The 26065-nt window shown below is 46.1% G+C and overlaps 4 protein-coding genes across 4 annotated transcripts; 1 reads left to right on the top strand and 3 right to left on the bottom strand.

Moving 5' to 3' along the window:
- Positions 1 to 9891: 9891 nt before the first annotated feature.
- Positions 9892 to 17570, top strand: LOC143901703 (uncharacterized). The gene is made up of 3 exons (XM_077414150.1): positions 9892 to 10433; positions 14971 to 16287; positions 16654 to 17570. The coding sequence occupies exons 2-3, from the start codon at positions 14979 to 14981 to the stop codon at positions 16821 to 16823; spliced, it is 1479 nt and encodes a 492-aa protein (XP_077270276.1). The 5' UTR covers positions 9892 to 10433; positions 14971 to 14978; the 3' UTR covers positions 16824 to 17570.
- LOC143901716 (uncharacterized) lies at positions 16200 to 19986 on the bottom strand. Its single transcript, XM_077414172.1, has 2 exons — positions 18087 to 19986; positions 16200 to 17855 (listed from the first exon to the last, which is right to left on the bottom strand). Exons 1-2 carry the CDS (start codon positions 18300 to 18302, stop codon positions 17631 to 17633), a joined length of 441 nt encoding a protein of 146 aa, XP_077270298.1. The 5' UTR covers positions 18303 to 19986; the 3' UTR covers positions 16200 to 17630.
- Positions 19987 to 20504: 518 nt separating this feature from the next.
- Positions 20505 to 24340, bottom strand: Idh3a (isocitrate dehydrogenase [NAD] subunit alpha, mitochondrial). Its single transcript, XM_077414162.1, has 6 exons — positions 24181 to 24340; positions 23489 to 23614; positions 22722 to 22894; positions 22282 to 22516; positions 21940 to 22218; positions 20505 to 21854 (listed from the first exon to the last, which is right to left on the bottom strand). Exons 1-6 carry the CDS (start codon positions 24205 to 24207, stop codon positions 21615 to 21617), a joined length of 1080 nt encoding a protein of 359 aa, XP_077270288.1. The 5' UTR covers positions 24208 to 24340; the 3' UTR covers positions 20505 to 21614.
- A 604-nt stretch (positions 24341 to 24944) lies between these two features.
- Positions 24945 to 25980, bottom strand: LOC143901717 (nuclear nucleic acid-binding protein C1D). The gene is made up of 3 exons (XM_077414173.1): positions 25853 to 25980; positions 25348 to 25728; positions 24945 to 25241 (listed from the first exon to the last, which is right to left on the bottom strand). Exons 2-3 carry the CDS (start codon positions 25559 to 25561, stop codon positions 25021 to 25023), a joined length of 435 nt encoding a protein of 144 aa, XP_077270299.1. The 5' UTR covers positions 25562 to 25728; positions 25853 to 25980; the 3' UTR covers positions 24945 to 25020.
- Between the last annotated feature and the right edge of the window lie 85 nt (positions 25981 to 26065).

Raw genomic sequence — 26065 nt, 5'->3', positions numbered from 1 at the left:
CCCGCCGGGATCTCGGCATTCTCGGCTTGTGGCAAGGACGCGACGTCTGATTCCATATCTATTTTGCAAGATGCAAGAGCGGCTCATCTTCTCGTCGGGAGGAAAAGAAGAAGGAGGGGACAGTGGTGCAATTTAAAGATACGATAATCGATACGGTGCGAATTTACATCGTTATTTTACGGAAAATATTTGTATTTGTTGTGTATACGAGTCACGGGTGACGGCATGCGGCATATCGATTGAAAAAATTCTGTTACAAGTCTCATCTTATAAAAAATCTTATAAAAGTTTAAGATTAGTGGAACAGAGTTTTCGCGAACATCAGAACTTGTTTGACTTTCGAATTCGACTATGTCGAAGAAATTGTTCTTCGATTATTTCGCTCGATAAATGCATTTCTTTCAATCTGTGGTATGTAATTTTGGTTACTCGATATTGTTTTGTTTCAGTTCATCGATGTAATAATTCCTCAATGGTGGTAGTTTAGGTCGTTGTTATTGGAGCAATTATAATCCGTATCGTCGTAGCAGTAGCCATAAGCCATACGCAGACCTCTGAATATGTAATATATATGTCACGCGTCTGATTACGTCGCTAATTGTAAGATCAAGCAGATTCCGCACGATGTATCAAGCGATCAAATCGCGTTCATATTCAGCAGACTGTTCGGCAAATTGGCGTTTAAGACAAGATACAATTAAGATACATCCCGCGAGATACACCTCGCTCGCCGCGCGCGGTTTATCGATGGTACGTTATTATTATCATAAGCTTCATATCCTTCGATCATCGCGTATATCGACAGAAAGTTTATTTACGTGTGTCATCTCGCATAAGAGACTAAAGAGTGCTCAAATGCGCTGTCACTTTTATTTGACAGTAGAGGGTACTCAAAAATATCGCAATGCTCGGTTTTTCATGTTTGGACGCTTTTGCCTTTATGGTTCCCAGCGCTTGTTAAGAAAAACGAAATTATTTCGCCATAAAGTTATAAGGCTAACACAGTCGAGAAAGAAGACGTAGAGACATAAAACGCGTCACGCGAAAAATTTTGCCCCGTTTCTTCGTGGGATCGAGCGACTTTGAATCCCGCGTTTCAAATCGAGGAACCGAAGCCTAAACCGAGGCGCGGCGCGGCGCGGCGCGTCGCATTGTCGCACAGTGTGTCCGCCTGTCCAAGCCAATATACTGTCCGCATCGGCCGGTCCAGCCGTTCATCGATGCACGCAGCACGCGCACGCGAAACGATTAAAGTTTTACAAGTATCGATTCTATCACGGCGCTAACGTTGACAGACAGAGCAGGGATCGTCAAAGAGCATAATAATTACTGCGAGCCCGTAGAGAAGAGGCTCAACCCTTTGTTCTATAGTCATTTTACGAGAAGGGGCTACCCGCGCTGGGGCTGGGGATGCCGCGAAGGGATCGCTCACGGTTGGAGAGCATCCGTTTCAACCGCACCATTATGTAATTGATCCGAGTCTTTCCTACGCGATATCGTACGCGTTCGTACTTTCGCGTTCGAACGAATCTATAACCTCTCGCTCTCGTTTGAAAACGTCGCGAAAAGGGAAGCGAGAGAGAGAAAGAGAGAGAGAGAGAGAGACGAGATTTTAGATATTTTGAGATAATATAGTGCAAATAAGGAGATTCCTGTACCTATCGATTGCTAGAGGAGGGAGCGTACGTGACTCATCTCTCGCTTCTTTTTCCATATTATTCCAATTTATTAATCAGTTTTATTAATTTAAAAAAAATTGAAGGCGCTTTCCTCGCTATGCGACAATTTTGCATTTGTTTGCAAAAGATTATAGTTAAAAAGTCCAGAGGTATCTTTGACACACATTTGCGTCGATCTCACGCGAAAAATTTAATTTTCAGCGTAATTTAATTTGTCGTTTTTCGCATTGACATTTGATAGCGTGCAAATATAATTTAGAAAAATTCGCTCATTAAAGAGATCTTTTTGCACATTCGTATACGAAAAGGGGAGATTGCGTTGCATCGGGCGCGCGATTCCCGAATTCGCCGAAGAGTCATAATTAATAACAGAAGTCGATGCGTGTAACGACGGACACGATTAGAAAATGGTATACAGCGCGGATTCCTATCTTCTTTCCGCCTGCTCCCGCCACCCTTCCCGATATAGCGCGATTAATGCGCGCCCTCCATTATTCATTTTCGTTTATGTATATAATATTTGTCGTGGCGACGCGGGGGGGGGGGAGAGGGAAGGACGGCGGCCGGCGGCGACGGTGCGCAATCCCCGAAAAGACAATCAAACGGGAATTATATCACCAGTCCGCAAGTTCGCCCTCTCCTCGCGTGTGTGCGCGCGCGCACACACACGTACATATTATACGCGAGGTCACACACAGCCGCACTCCGCGACGGTAGATATTTAATTAAAGTTGTTTGCGCGACCAAGTTCGGAAACTTTGGGGATAACTTACCGTCCGGGAAGCGGCACACCCCGGGGAAGGGGATCGCGTTTAATTGTCCCCACATTAAATGCGTCCTTTGAGTTATGCTCGTCATCGTGTCACCGGAAGTCGCTATCGAGCTATGCATTACTGTGCCGCGCCGCAAAATTTATTAATGCCGGCGTCCAATTAATTCTCTCTGCTTCTGCTGTTCGACCGAACGGCAGATCGTTACGGATAAATATAATATAACATATTCCATTTTTTACACACATTTTCCGGGCCCGTATACCGCCGCGTTTTCCATCTTACAGAAATTAATTCGAGTTACTTTCTACAAATTTCGCGTAATATTTGTTCGTAAAAATCGCTGATTACTTCTGGATATGCTGAAAATAAATTCTGATACATGTACACTATCCGCGAAGGAAAGAAAAAAAAAGATTCGAAGGGGTATAAGAGGGGAGGGGACGAGAAGAGAGGCAACGCGATAGCGATACATTCGTGCGGCGCGGCGTCCTGAGAAACGAGAGGCCACGCGAGATCGCGTAAACGTATTCGTGTCAAAGGCAGCTCCGGTCGAGAGTCGAGACCCGAGTTATCCTCCGTGACCCCACTCTGTCATCTCGAACTTACTTCGCCTCCTTTCAGCCATCGTAGCCGCGGCTGTTATTTCATACGTGACATTCTACCTTCCGCTTCCCTCGAATATTCCATCGAGATTCTTTCTCGCCGTGCGCGTGTGTAAAATGTGAATTAAGTACGTTGTCGAGCGGACGTTTCGAGAGCGGATGGATCTTTATTCCGAAACAGGCGGGCACAAATTAAATGTATACATGAGTATTGTATATTCTGCTTCTACACTCTCTGGTTCTGGTTCTCTCTCTCTCTCGTCGCGTAAAAAGAATATTTTTTCATGAAAAAGATTTCATATCTACTTACATAATTGTAAGATAAATGACAGATTTCAAAACTAACCCGCGTAAATTGTACATCGTAGATAGTAGATACATTGGCGGTTGGACTGTCAAGAAAATCTCTGTTTCCACAAAATCTGCGTATTATATAATATGTATAATACATACGTACATGTTACTTGAATACTTGGCGAATGAATAGATATTAAAAATCTCGAGGTGTACTCACAGTTGTGCTTTATTCCCGTAAAAAAGAGAAATTTTCTGTCACGGTAAGTGTACAATATAGTGTCGCATCCTTGAAGTGCGACCGCGAATATTTCGCGCTCTTTCGAAAACTCACCGAGATAAAGCATAAAGCTTCCGTTATGCGTCGCGTTTCCGTGATATTGTTCGTGTGTTTGTTGGCGCCGAAAGTCTATCGCGGCGCCACGCTCCGAATTATCGCGTTAATACATTATGATTATTTGATCAATTAAAACGCAAATCTGCATCAAATTCTTGTCCGATACTCTTGAAAAATGTTTGTCCGTTAGTCCGTTTTATTAATATCAGATTATTAGATTATATCGTAATTTACTATTTTTGGCACACGATATCTCGCGTTATTCGCTCGCTAATTTCCAAGTAAATTCTTCTAGGATGGAGCAATAAATACCTTGTGACAATATTACGTGCTAAATATTATTTTTGTGACATCATTTATCTATGCAACGTTAAAAAAAAACGATGTGCGAAAAGGAGCAGCTATTCGCATTTCGTAGCGAATCTCCATCTCTCTTCTCTTTATTTAATCGAGTGTATTAAGTTGTGAAAATTTCTTCACTTGTTATCTTCTTACAATTAGTTTAAATTGCAATAAGAGAGCTTCGCTAATTTCTAAATAAATGAATACAATTGAAAAGTTTCTCTATACTATCTCTGGATAAACGCAGTCGTGCGCGCATTAGTTTAAGGATCGCGACGATCGCGACGGTCGAAGCGGCTTCGAGCTCATCGCATCTCTCGCACCGGAGGGCAAAGCGGATTCGCGGGACGCGTATCCGGCAACCTGTCGACAACAAGGACCCAATGTGGGAAACGCGCGGTAGGACCGGAGGCCGGAGGAGGATTACGGCCACCGCCACCGGCGCCCCGCGCCGCGCGGGTGTCGCGCACATGATACGTACGTGTATATGTATGTACGTGCATGCGTACGTGCGTACGTACATGCGTGCGTGCGCGTGGGTCGCGTTAAGTGTAGCGTAGCTCTATGACAGAGAGTTCTCACCCAGGCTCGTTCCATCCACCCCCGTTCTCCACCCCCCGCGGGGCGCTTCTGCCCCCTTCCAGTGGCGTGCGCGCGCGCTCGTCCCCCTTGCCGCTACCATTCCCCGATCCTGAACCGCCCCGTGTCGTCCCCCGACGCCGCACCACGTCATCGCTGTCACCAGGCTGGCAGTCGCATCGTATCGCAAACAAAAGACGAGCGAGCGCGCGCCACTCATCGCTCGCGCTCGATGCGACAGCGAGTGACGTCCCCCAGCATCCTCCGCCTCCCCCCTTTGCCGAGCCCACGGTTGCGGCCACCCCCGTAAGACCCCTTCCCTTCTTTCGCCTTTCTCCCTCTCTTTCCCCCCCCCCTTTCTCTCTTTCTCTCGCGTGACGATTCATCCTCATCCTCATCGCTCCAATTCGCACCCTTCTACCAGACTCGGATACAGTTGGACGGAGGAGGAGAGACAGGCACGATTGGAACACCGGACCGACAGAGACGGCGTCAGAGAGACTACCATTCTTCCATCTACTCTGCCTCTTCCATCCGGTCTCTGTTGTCACCCCCTCGACGCTCCCTTCGATGCTGCCGCTGCCGCCACCGCCACCACCATCGCGTCACTATACCTCTTCTCTTTCGTGGCTCTACGGTTCCTGGCTGGTCGTCTGTTTGCTTGTCTGCCTGCCTGTCTGCCTGCTTGCCTGCCTCAGCCTGCCTCAGCCTGCCTGCCTGCCTGTCCCTCAACTCTCCCCCTGGCCTACTCTTCAAGCTTGATTCTCCCGCTCCTCCCACTCCCTTTTCTCTCTCGCTGTTGCCCCCGTTTTCGCTTGGTTCTCTTACGCTACCCCCTTCCTTTCGTCAAAACCCAAACCATCGGCGACCACTACCATCATCGTAGTCACCCACACGCCACGGCAGGCTCCAACTCCAGGCAGGCGTACCGTACAGCAGAGCTATCTGTTGTTATCACCAGTTATTTGCATCCCTTCGTAGTCGGAGGGGCGGCCGCCACTCTCTACCTACCGTTCTGCCCTGCCTGCCGCGAGAGAGGACGAGTGTAGGCGGAGACGGGGAAGGAGGGGACGTGAGAAGCAAGTGGGTGCGGAAGTGGGAGAGAGAGAGAGAGAGAGAGAGAGAGAGGGGGGGGAGGGGAGAGTGAGCAGGGGGGACTTGAAATTCTCGGGAGCTTTACTTCCCGGGAATATTACGCATCCCGCTGCGAGCTCTCACTGCGAGCGCGCGACTCGAGTGATTCCTCATCTCTCACCCTTTTCTCTTAAACCGCCTTCTTCTCTCTCTCCCGCGCGCCTCTTTTACGCGCCCTCGGTGCGCGCGAAGCGACAGATGCGCAACAACGAGGATAAATCTCGATTAGACGAGCGCGCGCGGCCGTCAGCCGGCCGACCGAGAATCGAGAGCTTCTCTGGAGAGGCTACGTATTGTAAATTGTAAGTTGTAAGAATGAGCTTCGACGTGGAGTCGATGCGATTCGCAAAAATCACTTTCGACGTGGACGCGTCTTCAAGCTGGGCCTCGCGAATTATGATATGTGTTCCCGCGCGTCTCTGTCACGTTTTAAATACAAAGCCCTATTTGAAAGCCGTATCTTTGCTAGTTTTTTTCCGTTCTCTTCATCATTTCGACATACCCGACATACGCGACGTACCCGAAGAAAGATTTACGCGAGAAACATCGACATTTAGATGACGTTTAATTAAGAGATATTTAAAGTGGTCTCACGTCTCACGTCTCACGCCACAGAGTTTCTGATTTACAAGAGCCGGTCGTTAAATGCACATTATCACGGAATAATGCGTCACCCTCGCTCAATCGTGGCTCACTAAGCTTGGATTAATTCGCGAGGGTATGGATTTATGGATAGGGATAATGAACGCGATCGGACTTTCGACTCTTGCGCGCGATGTCGCGCGTCCTTGAAACACAGCGTTATCGGGAGAGGCAGAGGCGGCCAATGATGTCCTCAATTTTCGCACGCTGCGAGTGAAGCTGGAGGGGAGGATGAGAGAGGGGAGCGAGGGCGGGAATATCAAAGAGATCTAGCCTGTACCTGTATTGTACCGAGCACCCATATCGGTGAGAGGCGTTCTCGAATTCCACCTCCGGGGCTTGAGAGAAAAAAGGACGGTCGAGAGAGGATAGGAAAGAAGACTGGGCGGTAGGAGAAAGAAGATGGAAAACCGAAGAAAGAGCACTGCAGACGAATCGTCGGTGTTTAAAATTCCCGTGAGACTTGGCGGTTTCGCGCTCTCTTCGTTTTGCGAGAGAAGACGGCTGATATCGGTGGCCGGCGTTGGGGAATGCGGAAAGGGAGCAGATTGGGGTTGCAGGGGCCGACCGAAAAGGTATGGTGGTGGCGGCGGTGGCGGTAGCGGATGGTATTGAGAAAGCTGGGAGAAGGGTTGCAGTCGGGGACAGATTGCCGCGGGGACAAATAAGAGTGTATCCAGTCGCCGAACGCGCGACGAGGCGAATTTCGGGCAAATTGTTTCCCCTGCGCCCTCCCTCTCTCTCTCTCTCTCTCTCTCTTTCTCTCTCTCTGCCTCCATTTCGCTCACTCTTTCTCTTCGTGTTATCTTCTCGGGCACTCGAGCCCGAAGAGTCAGAAGAGACTCTTGGTGCCTTGGTCGAATCGTCGATTGAAATTTAGGGTGCTCGCCCGCGAAGGATGAGCTGTTTCTACGGGAGCGGATTCACGATCGCTCCCGTAATGTCCCCCTTTCCTCTCATTCTTCCTCCTGTCTTTCTCTCTTGGGAGCAGCGATTTCGAATCGCCGCGCTGCAAGCAGCCAAGCCGCTCCCAAAGTTCACAACTACGCGCGCGCGCGCGCGCGTCTTAGCCTTCTCCCCTAATTTATTCAGAGTTATTCATCGTCGAAAGAACGTACGTCGTACGTCAGATAGAAAGTGATTCAAAATGCGCTCTTGATATGTAAGCTATTATAAATATCCAATCTGTCCGCAACTGGTGGCACGATTCATCACGGAAAAGTAATAATTCCGCATGAAAAAGATACGAAGATATATGGCATAATAGAATAACGTTTCGCGCTAGCTTTATTATCTAGAAAACTGATGATCTCGAAAATTTGACAAAAGATAGAACTCATAATCCGGCGAATCATGTGTTTAGCGCGGGAGTCGCGATATGCGCGAGAGAGACAACTTTGAGAAATTCTTTACATAATTAATGAGCGGAATAACGTGTCGCACGTCCGCGCCGCGCGCCGGTGCGTGGCGTGCACGGATTTAGCCCGTCCTCGTCCACGGGTCCACGTCGAATCGGCCGGGCCGCGGCCGACGAGAAGCAGGGGCCGGAGTCCGGAGACGGGAGACGGGGGTGCGAAGGGTAGAAACGGAGCGCCGACTTGAGCGACGAGCGACGAGCGACGAGCGAGCGCTTTCACGCGTTGCTTATAGAGTTGCTACCCCTAGCTCGCGGCGCGCGCGGACCAATTAGCATCGTTTCACGTACGGTGTGACGTAAGTGGTCATCCAGCCTTTGTATCGGGCAAAGAGAACGCGACTGCGCGCCGCAGGAAAAGTCTCGGTAAATAATAAATGCGCGCAACGCGCCGCGATAAACTTTTGGCGCATTATTTATCTCCCTCCCATTAATCGACCGCTCGCACGTTGCAAAAGAACTAATTACCACCTTCGAAGAAACACGCTCGATGTTATCGGAATAATTTACGTGCGTCGTCCAATTATTTATTAAAATAAGGAATATTTAAAAATATAAAAAATAAAATTATTTATTTCACATACACGCGCATGTACGGACACATATACATACGCTACGAGATGAGCATTTCTTTAACTCTAACGAATTAGTTTTGAGATTTGGACTTAGCAGTGCGTCATACATATAGGAAGACTCGTTCCTGCAAATTCCTGCAAATAAAATGTACAATGATCTATAGCCGCGGCATGCAGAGTTTACAATATTTATTCAGAAGAAAAAATTATATTTGGCAATTATTTGAGACGTAGAAAATTTTTATAAATCTCGCAGACGTTGAATACGGGCAATACGGTGCGGTGCGGCGCGGCGGGTGTACTCTTTCGATCTTCAACGAATTTGACGGAGCTGAGCTGTATTACATTCGCTCATGCGTGCACGATTCTCCCGTTGAAAAGTACGTCGCTCGTACATTTCCGTGTAGGGTTCCGCGAGCTCTGTCGCGCGCGTAACGCACCGAGGAAAGCCCTCTGATATCCTTTAACATCTAATCCAAGCGTGAAGCGCTCTCGACTGTGATCGATATTATTACAAAATTTAGAATGTCGGAATTTAGAATGCGCGCGGCGCGGGGGATCAATTCGCCTCTCGCGAATATATATAGCTATAAACAGAGATATTAAATCGAACGTGGGATTAATACATTATTTTCTGAAATAAAGAGGAGAGGATTTGAGAGGAAAAAAGGGGCATTCTCTTATTCTTCGTTCTTGGAAAACTTATTTCCACAAGACTGATGCACGAAGGAAGTAGTAAGTAATAAAAGTATACGATAGCGAGATGGTCAGGGACGTTTAGACAAAAATCTTATCCTATCCGCAAGATGGAGTCCTGCATCCTGCATCCCTCACTTTCATTGTTTACAGCGCGAGGAGAGGAGCAGCGGAGGATGCGTGGCTACCTGCATGACGCGTACGTAAACGCGAATTTTTCAATTCCATCCGGCTTTAGAGACGGAGGCATGCCCGATCCGATCCCTTCGCGGTGACGTGTAAACACGTACGTATCGGATACATACGTACCCTTGTCGAAGAGACACGCCGGAACAGAGAAGCGGAGGAACGAGCCGCGGTCGCGGTAACGGTGGTGCGCCCACCGCCCCGCTGCCCCGCCGCCCCGTCGTCGCGCCGCGCCATGCGCCAGGGAGAAAGATTCCTCTTCGCCTATATCTGTTTTCCACTTTTTTCCCCCCTGGCAGCGCTACCGCGAGAGAGAGAAAAAAAGAGAGAGAGAGAGAGAGCCAGTTCCTCCCCCTCGACGTTACTCTTCCCTCTTCACTTTTTAGTGCCGCCCTGCTCTCTCGTTGCGCGCTACTCTTTCTCTATATCTGTATCTATCTTCCTCCCGTTCCATTCTTCGCGTCGCGAACACCCGCGGTCCCTCCCTCGCTTCCTCCCCGCAACCTGCAGCCCCCCCTCTCTCTCTCACACTACTACTTCGTCTTTGCCTCGAAATGTGGCATTCAACAGGGCTTCCACGGTTCCACGCTGCTTGCGGTGGTGCGGAATCCGCGCCGGTTTGCCGCTACGCGCGCGGCTCGGTGCGGGGGGGGGGATGCATCGGGGAAATGATGCGCAGATTGGCCGGATCATCTCAAAAAACCACCACCCTCCCGCCTCCTAGCCCTCCTCTTCCTCCTCTTCCTCCGCCACCTCCTCTTCCTCCACTACCTCTCTCTCGTCCCCCGGCCCGTGCTCTTCCGCAGGCAGCGCTCCCCCGTTACTCTCTCGCACCCTCGTCGCCGACCGCGACAGTCGCCAAGGGATGGTGGAATACAATCCCCACCGCCACCGTCACCGCTGCCGCCACCGCACCATCGTCGAACAACCATCCCGACTGCCACGCAGCCGTCGACGACGAGTGACTGAGTCCTTCGATTATTATCTCATTTGCCGCCACGGCCAGCGGCACGCGTCGGCGTCGGACTCCGTGCCGTATCCTTGGACGAACGAGGAGGGATCCATAGATCGCGTCTTACCATAGATCCCGGCTGACCGATAAATCGTCGTGCGTATCATCGTTTACGAAGCGGCGCCAACTTTGAGAATCCCGCCGCTCTCGCCGTCGTCGCGCGTACAGGTGAGTGCGACCCTTGAGGACCGCTGAACCGCTCTTTCGCCGCGTGTCATCGCGTGCATCGTGCATCTCATCGTATGTCGTCGATAATTCGCGCAACGGCACGGAAAAATGCCAAAGAGAGTTTAATGCGAAATAAAGAGCGCAATTTTGCAATCGAGCGCGCAAGAGTTACAACGTTACGAGTTACATGCACCATTTATCTTATCTAGATTTCGTCGTGACGAAAACTATCGTGCAGATTAATTGTTTCGAGACGGAAAGATCTTTAGCCCGATTTGTTTGCTCGCGAGTCGGGATTTAATTAAATTATTTACGACACTTACGTGATAATTTAATATTTGTTATAAGTTTGGTATTTAAATTTAGTGAAGTAATTTTAGGTAGCGTTCTTTCTTTTTAACGTAGACAAAATATCTTTCCTCACGGGGGAAGCGACGTGATGATTCTCTGTAACATCTCTATTACGCGCCATACCGTCTAATGACACCGCGATTGTACCGCTTAACTGGCTATTTCATGTCCTTCTCGTTAAACATCTGCCGTGCATATCGCATCTACATGATAATTAATCAAAACGATCGACTCGCGATGGTCGCAATAATTTTCATCGCGTAACAATCATTCGTGCATTCTTTGGTGGGGTTACCTCTGCCCTATATGATAGTGGTTCGATCTCTCGCATAACGTGGCTGTAATCTTTATCCCCTCGGGTCTCACAAGTCGTCAAGAGATTTAATTTTTTATATAACACTAAATGAAATGATCGGCATTGTCTCTTTTCGAATGTAAAATTCTTCCAATTTTTTAGACCCTTTGTCTAATATTAACATCTATACGCGCATTCATATCTCTCTTTTCAGTATATACTTTTATCCTTTACGCTATGTAGATACATCTCTAGAATTTTTTATTCTGATTTGTATTTCGAGAAAATTTATCAAGGATTGCTAAATAAATAATGTTGACTGTTGAGTGATAATAATAGCAAAATGTCAAAAGGTATAAAAAAAATCATTCAAAGTGACGAAAGAGCACGCGTGTCTGACGATTATCTTATTTCTTGGGGGCGCAACACATCTCCAAGGATCGGCGAGCAGGTTTCTTCGTATGACACGGAGAATAGGACGTTTGAATTACGCAGAGAGTTCAACCATAAAAAAGTTCAGATTCTGCTTTTCGACCGACGGTTTTTTCTTCTTATGCAAAGCAAGGACGAGAGCGTCGAGAGCTTGCGCTGTGAGCTGCGAGAGCGCCCTGCAATAAAAATATTTATGTGAATAATAAAAGAATTGTGCATCTCTTCTCGAAAAAAAGCTGAAGGCGCTAACTTTGAAGCGTGAAGATAATCGGTATGAAAAGATACGAGATTTTAACTTGCTTTAGACTTTAGACTTAGACATTACTTAATGTACGATGAGATGCAATTAGTTGATGCTAACTACTTATTTTAAAAGTGACGTAAAGCTATTTTTAACATCACAATTTTTTTGTAATGCATTACATATCGATTTCGACAAGATTAAGTCGATGCTGGACTTAGATTTCAAAATAACAAGTTCTTAAGCGGACTGATTTTTGAAGATACTTTTGGACCAGGACACGCGTGTACGTATTTTAGACTAGGACGTGTACGTATGCCGTATGCGATGCAACAAGGAATATTTTCAGAATACTTTTAAACAATATTTTTGGACAAGACAACTATAAAAAATAATGTGAAAATGGTTAGCGATCGAAAGCGTCGAGAGCTGCGCTCTTGAGCGGAAGAAGCGCACGTCTGCGACGTGTCTATAACAATGCGAAATGAAGTAGGCTGCCGCAAATTAGATGACGACAATAGGATTAAAATATTTCTTTTACAATTTAATAAGAAATACCATATCCTAGCGAAGAGGTAAATACGAATGACACTCGCGATCTTGAAAAAAAATGACAATGTGAGGATTTTACACAACAGAAGTCTACAAACAATATATGTATGTATTTGCCGTAGAAAGAAATTATATAAAGAAATGTCTAATTACATTGATCAGAATGATAGACAGACTGCACGAATCTTCTGTATAGTCCATGTGTAATCCATGTAGTCCATGTAGTCTAGAGCTATATGAAAGATAATATAGTGAAAGGAGAGAAATATATATATCTTATCAAGTTGAATATAAAAATCAAATAAGAGACGCGTCGTGTGGTTCATTATTTCATCTCTCATCGCTTTGCATCTCGCGATGGGAGAGAGATATAGGGACGATAGGGACGAGACAAAGTGAATGCCGAAAGGAGGTTACAGGAGTAGAAAGAAGAGACGACGACGACGCGACTACGAGAGGACGAAGAGAGCTGAGAAAGATACGAGATGCGAGATCAGAGTTGAAGAGAGGGCCAGGGGCGGGAACGAGGGCCGCGAGGGCGGCAGGCCGAGGGAGGTAGAGCAGCGCGAATGCAAATATTCGCACCGACAGAGATTGAAACAATCCGCCAATTAGAATCGTCGACGCGAACGGGATTATGCAGATTCGCGCCGCCCGCCCGGTAGCGGTCCCGGTGACGGGACTGGCAGCTGCCGCAACGCGAGCGAGCTTAATTCAATCCGCCGAGTTGTCTTATGAATCGTAAACCGGCCTTCCCTCGCGCGCCGCGTGAAATCGAGATCGTCTCTCCTCTCCACGGTGACGACCCTGACGACGCGTCGTCGACGTCGCGTCGCCGCGAAGTGCGGAGTGATCCGCGCGCTCCATTCTCCATCGTCTCGCTCGCTTCGAGCGGAATAATAATATCAAGTCGTCCCGTAAAGTCCCTTTACGATCTTTGGAAAGCTCTTCGACCGGTACCATTACCATTGTCTCTTAAACGAGTCTCCGCGTCTCCGCGCGAGAAAAAATCGCCCGCGGATGCCCCGAAGGATTTTCCCTTGCGGATTTCCTCCAGGCGAACGCCTCTCGCGTAATCGTCAACTTTCCGGGAAATCGAGAATGCCCGAAAAAACAACGCGATCTAATTTTTCTTCGGAAAAAAGTAAGCGATGAAAGTAACGAAAATTTTAATAATCGCAATTTGAATGACTTGAATTTTACGATGCGAGATTTTATCGAGTTAAAGAGGCGCTGATCGAGAAAATTTTTAATACGTAAAGAGAAACGCAGTCTTGTCATCGCGACTATAACTTCGACGTGTATCGCGCAATACGGATGGACGGAATTATGGCGGCGGCGGCAACGGGTATTTATCACGAAGAGTAAAACTGACAGCGTCCATTTCCCGTTCGTCCTGCCTGTCTGGCTGAACATAATATCTCCTGACGAAACAACGTGGACGCCGTTTGTTTGGGAAACAATGGACCGAAACAATGCCCGATCCCTCTCTCTCTCTCTCTCTCTCTCTCTCTCTCTCTCTCTCTCTCTCTCTCTCTCTCTCTCTGTACGCGCGGACGCGCGAATACAGATCTCCTCTTTCTCTTTCACCCTGCTTTCCACGCCTCGCTGCTCTTCGGTCTTTCCGCGTTGAAATCTTTTCAGGAACCTCTGCTCTCTGTTACGAAGAAATATTTCTTCGACGACCGCGACGGGGATTGCAGGGTGGTCCCCACGCCGCAAGAGTTTAATCTGTCGCGATCCGCATCATCTTTTCGCGTCGTCTAAAAACATGAAATTGAGAAACCGGAATTATCCTCAAGATTATCGTATTTTCAAAGAATAATTTATCTTTTCCGCTTACATAGACATTCCTTCGCTGTAAAAATCAACGGAAACATATATGTATATCGTATGATGCGAAATGCAAGAATTTGCGGAAAGACAAAATGATGAGCGCGAATAAGGATATCAATTGAAATGCCTGCGTCAACGAATTTGCGCGAGAAATATATCCCTCGTATACTCATCGGGCGAAAGCGAACGTGTACTTGACAGAAATTAGTATTCCATAATGGATGACGCGATACCCGGCTGGTTCATCCCGCCGATCCCGCCCTACCGTAGAGATTCCGCTCTTCCTTGGTCTTAGACTTAAGGCCGGGAGCCATTCAATTAATTTCAGAAGACAATGGTAGCTGGTAGCTCACTTCCACATTGACGGATCGTGCCTGTACGCTAGTTTCGTACACACTCATTACACGATATGTTGTCAAACGACGCGCTACTCTGCGTCGCGCGTCGCTTGCGGGATATTCACGATTACTGCATGGGAAAAATGAAATACGAAAATCCGTCTTTTATTATAACTCGTTAAGAATCTTGTCAATCTCAGACAGAGATAATAAAACCAAATTGTGACATATAAATGGTAGTGGAATAAAAATAGTAAAATTAAAGTTATGATGAACAAAGTTCGCTGATTGCGTGCATCGTAGATCCGTAATTCAATTTGTGGCTGAAATAGCAATAAATAAAAAAAATTCGCGGACGTGGCGAGATGGCGATCGTTCAATTAAATTACCTTATATTATAAATTGAAGTTAATCCAAGATAATCCGAGTATCCGATGATAATCTGATGACAATGCAATTACGAATCTTAGAGATTATTCTTTTACCAAATAGCCGCCAAAATGACGACGACCACGGGCGACCCATCGACGCTGAAGACTCCGGCTTCCCTTTCGGGCGGAGATCTCGTTTCTCGTCTACTGGCGGCCACCCCTCCGTATCTGTACAACGTGCCGCTGACACCTCATAGCTTCTTCTTCAGCGAAATGTTACGCTCCTTCGTGCAGGCTAAAGCGGAAGCATCGTCGGCCGGTGGCGGCGGTGGCGGCGGCGGTACGCCAAACGCGCCGCGACGCCGCAAGCGATCCTGGCGAGACGCCCGAGACAGGCCTTTGGAGCTCACGACGAAGGAACGGTCGCATCATCATCACCATCATTATCATCGACATTCGGACAAGTACTATCACTCGACGGCGCAGCAGCAAACGCCTCAGGTACCGTCGGAGACTCGTCTGGAGAACGACGTCAAGCGATCCGACACCTACCTCGACACGATGGAGAACAAAGTCGGTGCGACATTCGATCAGAAGCCCAACTTTGGCGGCGACATCCTTAAACCCATCGACGAGAACAAGTCCGAATTTCCGCGGCACGGTAATAAGAGTTTCTTCGACGAACGACCACGGCACTTGGAGCAGGTCCAGCCGCCGGAGAACGTTTTCCCTGGCGGCGAAACGCGGAAGATCAAGCCGGAGGATTCGCAGCAGCAGCAGCACCACCACCAGGTGGACCGCAGCGGAGGTAGAAATTGTAATTTCGACAGCGGCAGGAGTTACGAGGATCGTTCGAAGAGCATCGCGCTCGGTCAGGAGGTGTCATCCCCTCCGCAAGTGTCGGAACAGAAAAAGTTGGACTTGTCGCGGGCAGGCCCCTTCTTGCCCGGTATGCCGGGCAGAGGATGCGAGGGCGTCCTTCAGGGCGTGAAAGGCTTCGCTCTACCCGGCGCCGGCGGTGGCGGCGGCGGCGGCGGCGTGTCCAGCCCGGCGGAATTTCTACCCGGACCTCTGTGGTACCCACCGTATCCGATGCCGCAATCCTATCCCGGCATCGATCCCCTGCACTTTTTCATAGACTTGCGCGTCTCTGGCCACATTTGGGATCGCAAGCACGCGAGCGAACGGCAGCTATCCTTCAAGAGCAAACATTGCTCGGCCTTCAGCGTGCCGCAGTCCAAAGAGTGCGGTAATCGGCCGTTGAATCTTACCCGCGACGAGGCCACCACGTCCAAGAATCCGGACACGGAAAACACGCGGGGTACTAATTATATTTTGAAGCACCTCATGAAAACGTACCAGGACATTCAGCAGATCAAGACCCGCAGAACGGACGCGTCGATGGAGAACGAGGAGAATTCGAAGGAAACGCACCAAGGTAGGATATAAATCGCGGCATTTGCGTTTTCACCTATTTTTCTTTATTCCCCAATTACTGTCGCTGCTTTTTTTTTAATCTTTGCGTATTCGGTTAGGATCAAAATTCGTCAATTTTGCTTGACATCGGTGATACGTAGTATATGTTTCAAAGTATTTTCGGTAAGATAATAGAAATATCCACGCTCTCTATTGGCGATTGTCTTCTGTTATTAAGACTTTGAATACTCCTTCCATTTTTGCTCATTCAATATTCCGATCGTGAGATAATTGCTAGACATCGTCTTCGCTATATTATATTTTAAAGAGACGTATATACGGTATACCGCGATATAAAACATTCGTAATATCGCGATGGTTTTTCAAGCTGGCGAGGACCCTGCGAAGGTAGAGGATTCCGGCAGCACGACGACAAATTCCGAAGAGGAGAGAAAGGATTTGCGGGCTCTGATCGGTCTCGAGCTAGTGGTAGACTACGTGAAAGAACCGAAGGACGATTCGTCGAGCGAGCAAACGTCACGAGTAACGGAACAATAACTTATACCTGTACTCTGTAACCTGTAACGAACGCAATTTGCAAAGGACGGCGCGCCGCGGACGGTCTTTCCACTTTAATCACCGAAATAGTATAGTAGTGTTGGTATTCGCATTCTCTCGTGTAACACCTTCGAAACTGCACCCGCGATGATACTCTTTCGCCGTAATACAGTACCTCAGGCAAAATAGGACTCGCCGGACTGTGCACAAAACTGGACTTGGTTCGTACGCACGTAACGTGTGTGATACATTTTCGTACGACGACGACGACGACGCCGACGCGACGATTCGAAAGATATTCGCTTTAAGTAAATTCTATTCGTGCGAAAACGTCTTTACACTATTTCTCGTATTTCCAACAGTGATTTATCGCAATTTAGCGCTATTTATTGAAGATGTTTGTAAAATTTTCGCGCACTTATACATTTTCTCTCAAACATTTGTCAAGTATCACTCCGGTTGGACGTCTGTAATGAAACAGACTTGTCTTCCCTGATTTGATTCCGTTATACGTTCTAAGCAATTTAAACAATCAAAAATGAAACTACGAATCAATTCTTGGCGAGAATGAAAGGGTCGCATTAAAGATATATCTCATATCGGAGTGAAATTCACTCCGATGCGAATTCGACATGTGATATATGTACTGTAAATATTATAATAGTATCCCAATGTATCTATATATATCGATAGAAAGTACTCGTTGTTGTAAGTTGAACGTAATAAAAGCAATGCGATTTAACTGCATCAGCTCGCGCTTCCTCTCGTAAATCGCAATGAAATGAAAGTTTAATTTTAACGCGCGAGTCACGCGCTATCGTGATTAGCTATGACGCGAAGCTCCAAGATCACTTCGCCCTTATTGTTGCCGTTCAGCTTCATCAATTTCCGGCCTCCTTGCGGAACGAGAATGACGTCGTCCAAGCTGCCTCTTCTGGTAGCCGGTTCGGTTAATCTGTAGTACGCGACCGGTCGATCCGCGTTCTTGCTCAACTCGACATACGGCTTTTCCGGGGCGACGAGAGTGTATATCTGATCAAGTCGACATAGCACTGTCAAAACTTAAATTTACATCGTCCAGATACGTCGAATACACAGAACATATAGGAGATTCACTTGAAGAACGGAGGGTCACAAAAAAGGAAAAAGAGATACGAAAAATAGTAACGCGCGTACGCAATTAACATAGGACTTTGTGACATTTGTCAATTCTTTTATGCTATCGTTTTAGAGATGGAATAGCTTCCAGGTTTTTAAGTTTACCTTTCTGGTCGGAGATACGACGCCGACGTTCTCGTTCTCGTTCTCGAGGGGATCTCCCGCGGAAAAAGCCAGATCCAGATCGCGAGAGGCCTGCTGTTCCACGATCGGATAGATCGCGTTGTTTCGCGCCCCGTCTACATTCTCCAGGTAATAAACTCCGCCATCGACATGGCTCGCGACAGAGACGGCGATTACAAAGAGAATAGCGCACTTCATATCCGATAGCAGTAGCACCCCGGCTTCGACTCGAAGATGCGACGCGCGAAGAGTCCGCGAGGATAATGGAACAAAAGTTTTTTCAGAGTGGTAACGGAACTGACAGATGTGTTGGACTCGCTAATCCGCGAATAAGACGATTATCGTGTCGTCGCGCACAGAAACAATTAATTAAACATGCGTGACGTTCTTGCGTGGGCGCCTGGGCGGGATTAAAACGTTACCGTTCGCGCCGCGACGACACTTGTCGAATATATATATCTCTGCCTCTCTGGTAAATAATTTCAAACGAGAGAAACGCCAAATAATTCCAGCCGGAAAAAAATTACGCGAAACACGGCAGAAAGAAATACTTGAACGGGTGATAACAGCCGATAACGTCAATCGTTTTATGAATAAAGAATAATCGACTAGTATGAAGTAAGATTTCCAAACGTCTCGTAACTCGTAATGCGTCCGCGAAAAAATGGACGTTTCTCTTCCAAAGTGCACCTGTGCCATGGAACCGCGGAATGTGTCGCGTAAAGCTGCTCGCCGCGTCTTCCGCTCCCTTAAAGAATCGAGGGGCGAGAGGTACAACATATACATACAACGTATGTACAACGCGCGTTATTGGGGCGCGACGAGAGATTAAAAAACGACTTTTTTTTTTTGGTCGAGAAGAGACTGGAGAGAGGATCGCTTCCATTGCGACCGGGGTGGATCCTGAATAATGCATGAAATTTGTTCCCCGGAATCGAATCGCGCCTCGTCACCGGCGCGACGGCACGACGACGAGAGAGCGGGCATAAATCTAAATAATTTCAACCCTCGAATTTTTATTATTCCTATGACTGCGATGCGCGGCGCACACGCGCGCACGCATGCATTCGCACACGTCCCGTTCCGTGGTTCGCATAGGTGTGTGGCCCCGTGTACCTCTCGTGCCTCGTGCCCCGTTGAATATGCATGCGCCGCGCGCTTTCCGCACTTGGGCTTGGGAGTGTCGGACCTTTGTGAGTTTGTGCACCTACCCCGTCGCGCCGCAGCCCGCGCAGCTTATGTACACTATGCATGGCACTATATGCACTGATGCACATCGCGCTTCTTGCATCGACTCGCACGAGTCGTAGACACTCGTTAGCATCACCGTTACAGGGCGTTACGGACGGGGTCGACGGTTTATCAATTCCGCCGCGCTATGAGGGTTTTGCCGGATTTAAAACTTAAAACTCATTTTAACGCGCGCGCGTTTAACGTCACACGTCGCACAGTTTGAGAATCAATAACACGCGTGAGATGGAATTGGATACGAATTGGATGTTATTTTGTCACAATCTTCACGATCGACACGCGCGATTATCGCATTGCAAGATTTTTTTTCTCGGCGTAATACGAATACCATGATTCATGAAAAAGATACGGCGGTACGACGCGACGCCGTATCTTCGTCCGAAGGAAAATGTAATATTTGAATTTTTGAACGGAGAAGTTAGTTATTACTCACTCGGATCGCGGCGGATCGCGATAAATCACAGAAGGAATTAACGAGCGGCGAAGATGACACTTGGTCCCCTCCTCGTCTCATCTCGTCTCGCGTCTCGTCTCGTTCCATCCTTGGCCGTTTCCAGCCCCACCGGTGAAATATGGGCCGGCAACTTTTCTCATACTTGAGAATTTTCCTCAGCGGCAGTAGCGGCCAATCCCACCGTAGCATATCGTCGAGAACCTGTGGAGAACGAGAATACGACGAGAGCGAGGGTAGGGGCAAGTTATCAAGTGTTCGCGGGACGAGTGCTACAACGTAACACTTTGCGAGGGAAGGAAAGGAGCGATGCACCTCTCTTCTTATGTAATGTTGATGTAGTATGTATAAAGAACGATCGAGAGCTGATGGGCTTTCCGTAGATATCATCGTCATCGTCATCGTCATCGTCATCACTTTCCTTCGTGATTGCCTCCTATGAAAATTATTATTCACGTCGCTATATAATAAAATCAAGGGAAAATATATATGCGCGAAAATTATTAAACGTATAAATACGCCCCTCTCCACAATCGATAACTTGAATCTTTTCGGGATATGTAAGTTATGAATTTTCAAAATCGATAAGTAACGATAAGTATTAATTGGTTAAGAATACGCTTATATGCATATACGTAGAGATATCTCTGTGTGTAAAGGTCAATATAATTTGCGACGTAGAATAAAAAGTAGTTGGGTTAATTTCGTAAACTTTTATTTTTAATACTGCGCAATTTCAATAATTTCATCTATTCTTAGTCTAACTGTAAGACATACGTCTCGCGTAACGATCTTCTTTAAAATTATGACACAGCATTTCTACTAATTAATTTACATGGCTATAATCTTTACAATCTCTACAAACACCTTTTCTCTGCACAATTTAAACGATGTATTATATCGGTTATATACAGAAACGTGTTCGGTCGATGCAGTCGATAGACGATAGTAACGATGGCGCGCGTGCGTTTCTTATGAATTTGATGAATTTATAAAGAAAGTTAAATACAATTTCGTATTTGACAAATCATTGAAATCAAGTCGAATTATCAAGTCAAATTAAATCGAGAGAATATATCTAGAAAGCGAGAAAATCTACGTGCGCACGTATAGGGTGCGTTCGGGCAGCTCGCTACCACGCCAACTCCAAGCCTAACCAAATAGTAAAATAGAGCAAGAGATCGTAAAAAAGTATTAATACCAGCAGTACTTGGAGAATTAATAAATCGTCTGAAAGCGATTATGACGCGATACATACATATCGTATATATACCTGTGTGTATAACTTTTTTCTGTTATTCCGCATCGTGCAATTATATTTCTATATGTATGATCCATTTTATATTTGTAGCCAGGTCAACGTTTACGATAGAAAATTTTGAAATTAAATCCCAGCTAAACAGATGCAAACAATTTACCGCCACTGTTCGTAGAGCTCGCGAACGCTACCGCTACCAATGCACTATCTCGCGGAAGGAAAGCGTTGGTAACGCGCAGTTACGACCTACAACATTACGATCAGTGACGTTACGATAGCGTTTGCCAGCACTACCATCTAGCTCCGCGAACAGCTTGTAGCGCTAAATAGCGCTATTGGCGTCTCCCCGAACGCACCCATGGACGACTGAAAAAATACTTAACGATACGCAATTCGTCAATTCCGATTGCGAGTTTGTAATGGAGACGCACGCACGAAACTGCACGCGCTACGACAGATGGTAGAAAATAGCGATCCCTTCGTTGTGCGGACGCACGAATTCTACGAGTATTTGGCAGTTCAAATTTGGGCCGACAAAATGTCCGCCTTTTTATTTGGTTTGCGCGGAAACTTTCTTACAAATTTCATTGGTATACTCGCTGCACTTGGCAGTGCCGCCTAGATCGCCAGTCAGATACTTGGCTTCCTTAATAGTGTCATAAGCAGCACGCTCGATGATCTTGGCGTGATCGGTCAAGCCCATATATTTGAGCATCATCACCGCGGAGAGCAATAACGCCGTGGGGTTTGCCTTATCTTGGCCGGCAATATCGGGCGCCGTTCCATGTACCTGCGCGATCAAATTTACCATTTTGTCACGTAAAGTAAAAAAAATTAATGTAAAATTTATTTATATGTTCGCGATAACTCTGTACCGATTCGAACAAGGCTCCGTTCAGACCGATGTTCCCGCTGGGTGTCAGACCGAGGCCCCCGACGAGTCCAGCGCACATATCGGACAAAATATCACCGTACAAGTTAGGCATGACGAGCACGTCGTATTGGCTTGGATCTTGTACCATGTTTAGGCAAACTGTATCCAAGTACCTCTCCTCGAACTTGACAGATGGAAACTTTTGTGCGGCTTCTCGACAACACCTCAAGAACAAACCGTCCGACATCCTCATGATATTAGCTTTGTGTACGGCAGTAACCTATGAAAGAAATCGATTTTAGACGCTTCGCCGTTTGCGAATATCTCGACTTTGCGCGAGTACCTTTTTTCTATTATTGTCCGTGGCATATTGGAAAGCAAATTCTGCTACCCTACGAGAGGCTTCCTCGGTGATTAACTTAATAGATTGTACAACGCCTTCCACGATCTCGTGTTCTATACCCGAGTATTCACCTTCCGTATTTTCTCTGATAGTGACGACGTCGACGTTGTCGTACAGTGTCTTGTACCCCTCCAAGGATAGGCATGGTCGTACATTGGCGTACAAATTAAATTCCCTGCGAATTTTTACAAAGGGCGATATAAGACGCGTATATTTTATTTCGCGAGCGAAGCAACGTAAAAGCAAAGGAGCACGTGCGCGCGCTTATCACGATATTACGGTTACAGCTGCGCTATTGTACAAATTCAGCCGATATACTCGCGTATCTCGCGGACGTAATTTAAATTACGCTTGATCGCACATAACTCCGGGATGCTTACTTTCTGAGCGCAAGATTGAGAGATCTGTGACCTTTCCCAATTGGAGTCATTAGAGGTCCCTTAAGACCGATTTTATTCCTATTTACTGAATCGATGGCCGCTTGTGGAATACCAAACTTGCCATCTGGACCCTTTACTGGCGTTACGTCAACTGATTCCCATTCTATCGGCACCTGTTTGTTTTTTTAAGATAAATTGAGAAAAAATTGTTACAAAAGATAAAAAAAGCCTGTTTAGAAGAAGCAAAAAAAAGTATATATTTATACTAATAACGCATCCAGATAAGAATATCAAACGCGTATACCATTAAAAGAGATATTATGAATTGAGTAATCATATTATGCAATTTAAGCCTTTTGATTGTCATAAGCCAATTGGTGGTGAAGAAAGATGTTTTCGACCAATAGAAAAAATTTCCTCTTCTAATTCTATATAATTTCAGAAGAACGAAAGACAAATGAATAACATTGAAATAAAACTAAACTATTATTCTAAATATTCCAGTTAGAGTGACAGAAGATTAATTCCTTCAAGTTATAGAAATCTACAATCAAAAAGATATTTGTTAATGATTCTTGATTCACTGAAGTCTACATTCAATACGTTCAATTATCGTTGGATGGACTTGTAGCTCGTACATACATACGTAAGAGTAGAAGTAAAATAAAAGCCTTCAAGTTGGCGTTAGCACAAGTTGTGATTATTCTACAAGTCTAGAGTATACAAGTCAAGTAAATAGTGGCAGCTAAAACACAAATGTATCTCACCTTGGCGGCATCGAAGATCTTTTGCACGGCAGCGGAAATTTCGGGTCCGATGCCATCTCCAGGAATGAGGGTGCATTTGTGTACCTTGCCGCTGTAGAGCCGGGCACCGGTGATTTTCGAAGAGATCTGTCGATATCGACGTACGTAACGATTTAAAAAAGATAACCGGAAAGATTCCGACGGGATTTCGGTGAGCCTCCGCGATTCTCCGTGCCACGGACTCAACGGAGTATGAAAGAACGATCTTTACGTTGACCCGACGAGCGTGCAATTACAAAATTGCCACGATTCACCGAAATTATGCCGATTAGAATATCCGGTTTCCCAATGCAGAGGAGAGGACCGTTAAGATGGGGAAAACGGGGGGCTGGACGGAATTAGAACATTAAGCTATATCGCGGAGAAACAGCGACGAAGATAGATTTGCAGAAAGAGAGGGAGAGAGAGAGAGAGAGAGAGAGAGAGACACACACACACAGAGGGTACGCGTAAGACACGTAAAAGACGTAAGAGCGAAAGCGAGATAAGGCGAGATGGCAAATGGTAGAACGGTAGAGAACGGTAGGTGCGACCCGTGGTCGGCTCGAGGAGTTCTAACCTTGCTCGGGGCTGGGAGGACCGAGGACGTAGAGACGGGCAGGATTACGCAGGACGACGACAGTTCCTTGGGTAATTTCGCGGCACCTACTTACCGCTGTGCGGATCCACTGGGCTGCCATGGTGCTCAGCTGCTCACTCGCAATGTCGCGTCTCGCGATTCGCGATTCGCGCTGTTTCGCAGTTCGCACCGAGTCACCCAGGAGTCACGGACTACGGAGTTCGCGACGTTCGCGTCGCTCGCGCAGCGGGAAGCACCGTCGAATCGAAAGCTTCGAGAGTCTCGAAATTCTCGAGACTGTCCGTCTGTCCCGCGATTGGCCAGTGACGACACCACGTGAACGCAATATCTGCAATATATGCAATGATAAGCAAATCAGCCAATCACAGTCAAGAACTTAAGGCATGGCCCTAAGCGGTAGCGAATCCATACCGTTGATTTCTTACTGCTTAAGGGCTTGGCACATAGAAAAACTTAAGCAGTAAAACTTAAGCAGTAAGAAATCAACGGTATGGATTCGCTACCGCTTAGGGCCATGCCTTAAGTTCTTGATTGGCTGATTTGCTTACTGCTTAAGTTTTTCTATGTGCCACGACCCTAATTCACGCACGATACGCAATACGCACGAAGCGACAGAAAGATTAGAAAGTCCTTTCGTGTTAATCGCGCATTGGCACGTCCATAGTCCATATTAGCGGCAGAGGCATCCTTCCTAGATTTCTCTTACTTTTTACCATCTATTTAATAATCTAGACGTCGCAAAATATATAAACCTTACTTCTTTAATAAATAATCATATGAAAATATTAATTGTAGCAACAAATACAATCTCAAGTAAAGCAAAAAGGCAGGAAACGCATATATATATATATATGTAGGGAGTAATTTTAGATCATATATAATACAAATAAAAAATATACACATAATAGAGTATTTATAAAGGTGGAGATTTTTTAGCTTCTTCAATTTTCTCCTCCGTGCTCTTGTGTTTTTTTTGCTTCAATTCCCACAAGCTATTTCTTACAAATCTTTTAGCAGCATCTTTGTTGATCCGCGGCACGAGTGTATTCTTATCGCCGATTTGTTTAGCTCGTACCATCGCTCTCTTCAGTCTCTCATTTTCTGATCTGATTCGGTGGTTTGATGGATCGATCCCTACGCATATTCATAATAATAATAATAATAATAATAATAATAAGTACAAATGTAAATGTAAATTAGCTATTTAACTTGTATTTTGAAAGTTACAATTGTTGCATACCTTCGGCTCTCAAGTGCATCCAGAATAAACTATTGAGACTATAGGACAACAGCAAGTTGTATTTAATTTTATCGGGCTTGGAAAGTTTATCGAATAGTGAAGGATCGCTGGCCAATTCCACCATATCCTGGATCTTGAAGGCTGCTTCGCTGAACTGCTTCAGTCTAGCAATTATGTTTGTGTCGTGCGAAAGTTCCTCGAATTCAGAATCCATGCTTCTTTCGTCAATTTAGCGGTATTAAAACGTTCGAGTTGTTCTTTTTCTCAATATATAATATTCGATAATATATTATATTTCAAGTAACGTTTTGTCCTTTCGTATCACAACCAACTATACGTAACCTCAATTTTTATCAAATCTTACTAGTCTTCGTCTTGTCTCTGTTGAAATGAATACAACAATATTTTCATCGTCGTCTTCTTCAATATTTTTCAATATAGATCAATATCCGTTCGTTCATACGATATTAATATCACTATTTTTCTCAATTGTTCAACTTCTCACCTGACTTCTGTGCGCTGCATTCTCTTTCTCGCTCTCTTACAACATAACCTAGGATCTAGGATGGGGCTAGGATAAATGGCTAAACAAAGAATCTCGTTATTTTTATAAATAATTGATTGAATGGAAATATATACACACATATGAATGTATTTATAATTTATAACATATAAATGTTTCTGTAACATCTGTATTATATATTACATTAACGATCAG

This window comes from Temnothorax americanus, unplaced genomic scaffold, assembly GCF_048541705.1.
Source record: "Temnothorax americanus isolate GAGA-0224 unplaced genomic scaffold, ASM4854170v1 Scaffold36, whole genome shotgun sequence".
Taxonomy (NCBI): domain Eukaryota; kingdom Metazoa; phylum Arthropoda; class Insecta; order Hymenoptera; family Formicidae; genus Temnothorax; species Temnothorax americanus.
The sequence above is the reverse complement of the archived record's forward strand: the minus strand, read 5'-3'. Positions and strand labels throughout refer to the sequence as shown.